At 47.5% G+C, this 9,118-nt stretch overlaps 1 protein-coding gene across 1 annotated transcript; it reads right to left on the minus strand.

Moving 5' to 3' along the window:
- Positions 1-7,222: 7,222 nt before the first annotated feature.
- On the minus strand, positions 7,223-8,452 carry LOC145122560 (uncharacterized). Its single transcript, XM_079058150.1, has one exon. The coding sequence runs from the start codon at positions 8,450-8,452 to the stop codon at positions 7,223-7,225; it is 1,230 nt and encodes a 409-aa protein (XP_078914276.1).
- Positions 8,453-9,118: the final 666 nt, after the last annotated feature.

Here is a 9,118-nt window from a genome sequence, read left to right on the forward strand (position 1 = left end):
ATTCTCTCTCAAGTATCATCTTCCAAACCTTCAAATCTTCTTAGATTATTGTTTGGATCTTCAATGTATTCTTCATTTGTGACATCCCCTAATTTCTCGGCCAGAAAAGACCGATTTAATTTATGCTTTTTAAAATAAAATCAGAGAAATATTTTCAAAAGATGTTGCGGAATAGGTCCCCAAAATAAAACATGATAAAATTTTATCAAAACCCTTCTTTAAGAAGGTATATATTTTCCATATATATCAAAACCTCGGGATGTCATGTTCCGATACAGATCAAAAGCATAAACAAGACATTATAAGCCTTACTACAGTTATTTACAACTACTGGCCTATAATCAAAAATCTCTCATCGTCCTCCGACTATACTCGGGGTCCACTACCTGTAATCATAAAAAGCTAAGTGGGTCAGGCTTGGGAGCCTGGTGAGCATATAGGGTTTTCAACCCACAATAATAATAACTTATTAAGTTCACCAATCAACAATAACCCTGAATTACCCATTCCCATTGTCCTCACTTTACGTCCCTAAACACCTAACACAAGGGACTTAGCCTAAGGAATATCATCGGGTTGGACACTACTGCTAAGGGGACTCCTCAGCCATACATGTCCTAAAGGCAACCATGAGGGGGATTGGAGTACACCAATGAACATTTAGTTCATCAACACCTACAAGTTGCGAACTAGCTAGTGTACCACTGGACTGTCTAGAAAGTTCTATGATCGTCATCTATACTCCGCTAGACGACTACAACAACACCAACAACAACACCGACACCGACACCGAGGCCTCTCATCATTTTAACACCCACCGACTATTTTGTCTACCCATGTTCTACCCAACATATTTGTAGATAAAATACATATACAGTTTAAAACTTGTATAAAACATCAATTCAACAGTCACCTTAAATAAACAATTAACATATTTGCACATAACACGTATTTTAAGGTAAATACTTCATATCTATGTGTAAATTGAAAGTAACTATACACTCACATGTTTTGATGAAAATCAAGCAGCAATTTGTTTCCTAAAACGTTCGTTTCTAATAAAACCGGGAGTTTTATTGAGAAACCGGGCTCTGCAAAGGTCGGGCTTCGAAACCGAAAAGATAAATTTTTCGGGCTTCACGGGCACTTCGTGGCGTATTCCGGGGCTTATAATGGATATCGGGGCTTCGGGGGAAGTTAGTATGAAAGAAATATGAGTTTAGGGGCTAAAATAGACAATTTTCCAAAGTATACCCGGGAGGTCTCGCACCCTCCTATTTATAGGAGCGAGCCTCCTGATCCAACCGCTGAGAAGAAGCCACGCGTCGCAGATCCGAAGCTCGCAGGGGATGGCTCGCACATGGCTCGCACCTGCGAAGGCTTGCTGGCAGCTTCCTACTGGACCGAGGTCTAGGGTCCGAAGTAGAGGGGTCTGTGGCATGCTGCGAGGGTTCGGACACGCACCAAAGGGCACGCGTCGGATTCTTAGTGGACCGCAGGTACTGTTCATGCGAGGATGAGTCATGGATCGGACATGGGGATCGTGCCGCTGCTCGGACGAATCAGAAGGCGACGCATCAGCAGCTGGGTCTTCGGCTCGGACACGTGGCGCGATGACTCACCGAAATCAACCTTATCCTTGCGAGATTTCTCGGAAATTGTGCCCCGACCTTCTAAAATCTGTAACTTTTGCATACGGGCTCCGTTTTTTACGTTATTTATATGCACACGTAGGTAAAACTACGCTCTACAACTTCCGTTTAGACTTCGTCGGCTAATTTTGATTTTAATTTTTATATTATTATTTTTAACAGACCAGGATAGGAAATCCGTTAAAAATTCATAACTTCTTCATCCGACGTCCGTTTTCGTCATACTTTTTACCGTTGTGCTACTATTTACGAGACCTTCGATTCTCGTTTAGGTCGTGTCGGCTAAAAATCACTCGATCTAAAATTCGAGTTTTTAGCTGTCTACTGCTAAGCTGAAACTTCGAAAAATCATAACTTCCTCATACGAAGTCAGATTTGGGTGTTCTTTTTATACCTACTCTCGGTTTAACGAACACTACGAGTTTTGTTTAGATCACTAAGGCTAAAAAGTAGTTTATCGAAAACTCACTTTTTACGACATTCAGCACCGAGCCGGTTTTGTCGTGAAACTTCGACAGGTCATAACTTCTTCGTTATAACTCGGATTTCGGCATTCTTTATATATCCGTAATCCTTGTCACGACCACTACAACTTTCTTAATAGATATCGAATTTATCTAGAATTTAATTTTGACGCTTATTTTTATTCTTAATTAATTAACTCCTAGTAATTAAGCATAAAACACATAAAACACATAGAATTCACATAATTCCTTTTTCATTTCTTCAAAATGAGTTACAAAGGTTAACTTAGACTATCACCTTAATATTAATGTCTAGGCTAGTGATGCGACCTTGCTACTCTTCTATTCGCCAAATCCTCCTGAATGTTCAACTATCACTACAAGATCACAAAGAACAAGGGCCGTCAGCCGCTTTCCGGGAGGAGCTCCCGGAAGAACGCTCCGACGGTCAAGTTAGAGAGTGTTTTTAGGGTTTGTGTGTATTCTCTCCAAAGAGTCGAGAGAACTTACCTCGTAGGTCTGAGAGCGTACCCTTTTATACCTAGCTCCCTTGCCTGATCCGTACCAGACAAGATCGCTTTTTGGGGAGACAGGATCAGGGGTGCTGATTGGAGAGTCATGCGCCTTTAACCGTTAGGGCGCTCTTATTGGCTCTGACGGTAATGGAGCGACCCTTCTGCCTGTCTCCTGACCGTTTCTTTTGTCTTGGAGCTGGGAGCGTCTCTAGGCGGGCGCGAGCCTTTCGCCTGTGCGTTCCGCTCCCAAGGGCACCAGCGGACGCTAAGCCTGCTGGGCCGGGTTGGCGTGCGCGAGCCTTTCGTTTGTGCCTTCCACTCTCGAGAGTGCCAGCGGACGCTAAGCCTGCTGGGCTGAGCCCGGTTGGCGTGTCCGGCTCGTGCTCCTGTCGTGCTGCCCTAGGCACGTCATCAAGTCCCCCAGTCCTGTAGCCGTAGCGCTGCAGCGCTAGCTACGGTGTTTTGGACTTAGATAGCTTACGTGTGTCGGTTTTTCTTTGCCCGCCGTTCCGTCTTTAATGACGACGTGACTGCGCATGATGTCTGGTAATTACGTCATCGTGTCAGGCATTTAAATGTCCCGCCTCTCCCTCTTCTTTATAAGGGCCTTTGAACGGTTTATCTTTATCTTTTCCTTCTTCCTCCTTCGTCTTCTTGTTTCTTCTTTCCTCATGACAGACCTTCCCGGTATCCTCCCCTCCGCCGCTGAGTACCGTCGACTGGAGGCCACCTATGGCTTATCTTCTCTGGAAGGTGTGGAGTTTCCTGCACCTGGTTCTAGCATCTCATCCCCTCCCCCCGACAAGATTGGGGTTTTCTTGAAAACCCTAGACGCTGGGATCCGCTTCCCTTTGACCGATTTTCAGGAGGAAGTCCTCCAGAAAGATGGCTGCAGTCTTCAGATGTTGACTCCCATTGCAGTTAACAAAGTGGTTGCGTTTGAAATGATCTGCAGAGCCAATGGGTATCTTCCAGACTACTTCGTCTTCAAGTTTTTCTTCCGATTCTGTGTTACCGGTGATAAATACACCTTCTCGGTCCGGCGAGGGGGACACGTCTTGGTTCCCGACGGGCGCACCCCAAAAAACTGGCAGGAAAAATGGTTGTGGGTGAATCAGGGGTTGGTTGGGAGTGGTCGTTATCGTGCCAATGCTTTCGCCGATACCATCCCCAAGCTCTTTCCCCACAACCAGGGTGTCGCCAACTACTTGAAGAGTGTGCAGGTATCTGCTGAATATTACTCCGAGGCGCTTCTTTCTGGGGTAGGGATGAGCCCCTCTTGGAGGCGGCGAGGCAAGATGGCGGTGTTCTTCTCCGTCGTTGATGGTGAGTGTTGTATCCTTCTTTTCCTTTTCGTCCCCCTATTACTCCTATGTTATTTATATTTCCCTTCTGCTTTCCCTAGGTGTCGAGTCTTCTCTGTCCATGGATGAGGTGCTGCGCAAGCGTTATCGGGGCAAGTTGGAGTTTCGGGAGGTGGATCTGGTCGATCGGCTTCCTCCACCCCGCCGGATGGACCAGCTTGCTCTAACCATTGCCCCTCCTGTTCCTCCAACGGGTTCATCGGCGTCCGAGGAGAACCTGCTGCATGCTCGCCCCATTTCTGTTGTCATGCCCTTGGGTGGCGTCCCTTCTTCTTCCATGGAGGATAATGAGGACAGCAAGGAGGGAATCATCGCTGACGTCCGACGGATGTAGGCAAAACGAAAAGCTGTACAGGCCATGGGTGAGCCAGTTACTGGTGCGCCTACTGCTACCAAGAGAGTGCATACTAGGCGCAGCTTCTCTCGCTTGCTGAGTTCCATGAGTTCCACACCAACTGGTGTGGTAGTGATCCCTGATGACGACACGCAACAGTCCGAAGGGATCAACAGGGCGACTGAACAGCCCGTTATTTCAGATTTCTCTTCTATTCCTTCTCCCAGTGTTCCATTTGTTCCTTCAAAGCTTTCCCCGACAAAGGGTTTTGGTGTCTCTCGACAGGCTGTAGTCTCCAAGGATGGTGGTTCTGGAGATGGTGCTTCTGAGTCTGCTGTTTTTGTTCCATCCTGGGATCTTCGCAACGACTCTTGACTTTCTGTGCGCGCAAATGCTTTGGAATTTTCGCGCCACGCCTTTCCTCCCGCTGTAGTTGGAGATATGGAGGCAATGGGTAACCCTGCCCTTTCTCACAATATGGCCTACGCTGCCGCGCAGGCCATGTTTTATCTTGTTGCAGGTTCCCGATGTGTCCATGCCTCCGGCGAGATGGAGACTGCGCATGCCGCCTATGGATCACGTGTGGCAAGTCTGGAGCGCCGTCTGAGTGAGCTTGGTGATGATCTTTGCTTATCTGAGAAGAAGTGTGAATTGCTAGTGTCTGAGAAGAAGGTCCTTGATGAAGCTAGAACTGTACTGGAGGCCAAGGTTGATTCCCTCACGCAGATGAATGAGGGTTTGATGATTCAGGTAGAGAGTCTTAAGCGTGATGCCGCTGACCGTGACAACCTTGTGTCATCGCTACAGTCGGATATGGACGCTTCTCGTCGAGACTTAGATTGGTTGGTGCATGTTAGCGTGGTTCGCATTGTTGATAAGTTGATCGAGCATCCCGATTTTACCAATGCCATAAGCCTCATTCGTCATGTTGCGTTTGTGTCTGGGGTTGAGTCCCTTCAGAAGATTTCTGCTGGTGGTGGGGGTGGGGAGGCAGTTGCTGGTGTTTCTTTGGCTGGTCCTTCGGGTAGTGTAAACGATGCTCTTTTGTCTTTTGCCAGTATGGACCATGCATCTCTGCTGGGTTTGGGGGAGTTGGGTATTGAAGGTCTTCGGGAGTTATGTTCTTTTGGTGGTTCTGAGGGTACTCCAGAAAGTATGGTGGGTCAGGAAATTTTGCCGGTAGTTGAGGTTGATGTGGAGGGGAATGGTAAGGATGGTGAGGCTGTTGGTGAAGGTGATTGCGGTGTTGAGACAATTATTGGTGATGGTAATATCGGTGAGGTGGCTGTGGGTGCTGGAGGGGATGTTGGGGAGGTTGCCCCGGAATCGTGTGCTACCCCTCCCGGGGTGTGAAAATTTCTCTGCTTAGTTGGTTTAGGTTTTGATGCTTTTGACTTGTGTAATGTTCGAACTTTAAAAAACAATGTTTTATTTTCCTGGATGTGTATTTTGTGTGTTCTAAGCATTGTCTGTTCTTTGCTCACTTTGCTTATCGTTTTGCCTGCTTGTTTATTATACATTGTTTGGGAGATACAGCGCCCTGGTGCGCTAAGATATTTCGTTTTGCTCCTGCTATCGTCGACACACTAAGTGTCGGTATTGGGCGCTCTTAGCGACCAACGATCGAGTTTTGCATGCGAACATTCAATCGTTATAAATTAATACACTAAGTATCAAAGATCAGCAATTGCATTATCATTCTACATTGACCGCGGATTTTTAAATACACTAAGTATTAAACTCATGCCACTAAGCATGGACATGTGTACTCTAAGTACTTAGGATGTGCTACACTAAGCAGCATGTCGATCAGCTGGGATTGCGTCTCTTCCCTCTTTCTTGTTTAAAAGAAATACTTCTTCAAGTTCCTGGCGTTCCACGTTCTTGGAATCTGCCTGCCTTCCATCGTTTCTAACACATATGCACCATTCCTGTTTGCTTCTGTGACTCTATAAGGGCCTTCCCATGTTGGGTCCAACTTGCCTTGGGGCTGGGCTCGACTTGCCTCATTTTTCCTCAAAACGTATTCACCAACTCTGAATGCCTTTTCCTTTACCCTCTGATTGTAGTATCTTTATGTCGCATGCTTGTAAACAGCTTGGCGTATTTCAGACCTCTCACGCTTTTCCTCTAGGATATCCAGGTTTATCCTTAGGTATTGTGCATTGCTTTCCTCATCCTTATTGGTCACCCTCAGTGTGTTCATTGCCACTTCCATGGGAAGCATGGCCTCCGTTCCATACGTTAGGCTGAAAGGGGTTTCCTTTGTGCTTGTTCGTGGTGTAGTTCTGTACGACCACAGCACCGTCGGTATCTCCTCCGCCCAATTCCCTTTTGCTTTGCCTAGCCTCTTCTTGATTCCATTCATAATGGTTCGATTGGATACCTCCGTCTGTCCGTTCGCTTGCGGGTGTGCTACCGATGTGAAACGTTGGCTTATCCCTTTGGTGGTGCACCATTCTCTGAACGGGTTCTTAGCAAACTGTAGGCCGTTATCGCTGACAAGAACTTTGGGTGTCCCAAATCTTGTCATGATGTTCTTCCATACAAATTTTATCATGTGTCTCCCCGATATGCACGCCAGTGGTTCCGCTTCAATCCATTTTGTGAAGTAGTCCACGGCCACCACCATATACTTTAGCCTTCCTGGTGCTTCTGGGAATGGACCCACTATATCTATTCCCCATTGGTAGAATGGCCACGGGCTGGATATGTTATGTAGTGGCACCGGGGGATTCGCTTGAACTGGGGCGTAAGACTAACACTCCCCACATTTCCAGGTCATTTCTATCGCATCTTGCTGTATCGTTGGCCAGTATACCCCCATTCGCAACACCTTGCCCGTTAAGGCCCGTGCCCCCTCGTGTGCACCTACCTGGCCTGAGTGTGCTTCCTATAGCATTTCTCTCCCTTTGGCTTGGTCCACACACTTCAGCCATGGGGTCGTGAACCCTTTCTTGTATAATTCTCCGTTAACCATTGCATATGAAGGCGCTTTTATACGTATCTTCCTAGCTTCGCCATGATCGTCTGGCAATACCCCCCTCTGTAGGTATTCCCTGAACGGTGTCATCCACGTGGGTCCTGCTGGGGCTAGGGCGTTCACCTTCTGCTCATCTATACTTCTGTCGCGGAGTACCTCTACTAGGACCTTCTTTGACAAATGGTCGAAGCATGTAGATGCCAACTTACTTAAAGCATCTGCCCTCTTGTTTTCACTCCTAGGTATCTGCTTGATTGTAAACTGCCCAAATGATCCTACCAATTGTTTCACCATCTTTACATATTTTCCCATCCTCTGATCTCTCACTTCGAAACTCCCATTAACCTGGTTTGCTGCTAGCCTCGAGTCGGTTAGGGCCGTTATAGCTTTCGCGCCCATCTGCTTGGCTAGACGTAATCCTGCGAGCAACGCTTCGTACTCCGCTTCGTTGTTTGACGTGTGGAAATCAAAACGAAGGGCGTAGGTTACCTCTTCTCCTTCTGGGCTGGTTAGGATCAGACCCGCCCCTGAGCCTTCCCCGTTGGACGCCCCATCCGTATACAAGGTCCATGAATTGTTGCCAGCCCGGGCCGCTTCAACTGCCCACACTTTCTCTTTGGTCGGGTCCCCTCCGTCCGGAATTTCTAGTAAGAAATCAGCTAGCGCTTGTCCCTTGATACTTGTCCTTGGGCGGTAGTTTATGTCGTGCTCTCCTAGTTCGATCGCCCACTTCGCCAGCCGGCCCGACGTCTCCGGCTTGAGCAGTATCTGTTTGATGGGATAACTCGTGAGCACCTCGATCTGGTGTGCTTGAAAGTATCGCCTTAGTCGTCGAGCCGCATAAATGAGCGCCAGGACCAGCCTCTCCAGCGTGGGATAGTTGAGTTCTGGTCCTTGCAGCGCTCTGCTAACAAAGTATACCGGTCTCTGCTCCCCTTCCCTTTCTACAGTCAATACTGAAGATATCGCTTCACCTGATGTCGAGAGGTAGACTTGTAGCGTCTCTCCAGGGACGGGGCTGGCCAGCGTGGGTAATTCATGTAGCGCTTCCTTGATTCTTTGGAGCACTTTTTCTGCTTCATTCGTCCACTGGAAATTGCTCTTCTCAATGCAACCCTTCAACGTGTGGAATAACGGCATGGCCTTGTCAGCGGATTTCGAAATGAACCTGCTTAGAGTTGTGAGTTTCCCATTCAGACCCTATGCATCCCTGAGGGAGTTCGGTGTTGGTGTCTCGATGAATTCATCGACTTTGGACGGGCTGGGCTGGATACCTTGCCTGGTGACGTAGTACCCCAGGAACTGCCCTTCTTCCACCCCAAACGTACATTTGGCTGGGTTCAATTTCATCTTCACCGTCTCTAGGGTTCGGAAAGTTTCTTCAATATCCTGTAACATCTTGTCTTCATGTGGGCTCTTGATCACCATGTCGTCCACGTATACCTCGATGTTTCTCCCGATTTGTTTAGCAAATATCGAGTCGACCAGGCGCTGATATGTGACCCCTGCATTCTTTAGGCCGAAAGGCATCTTGGTGTAGCAGAAAGTGCCATGATCCGTTTAGAAGGCCGTTTTCTCCTCATCTTCTTTGCTCATCAAGATCTGGTGATACCCTTTGTATGCATCCAGAAAACACTTTAACTTAAACCCTTGTAACGATTCCACTTTCTGGTCAATCTCCGGGAGGGGGTAACAATCTTTAGGGCATGCCTTATTTAAGTCGGAAAAGTCGATGCACATACGCCACGACCCGTCTTGCTTGCGGACCATAACTGGGTTCGCGATCTACGTCTGGAATATTGCCTC

This window comes from Lactuca virosa, chromosome 6, assembly GCF_052849685.1.
Source record: "Lactuca virosa cultivar CGN04683 chromosome 6, Lactuca_virosa_CGN04683_v6, whole genome shotgun sequence".
NCBI lineage: Eukaryota > Viridiplantae > Streptophyta > Magnoliopsida > Asterales > Asteraceae > Lactuca > Lactuca virosa.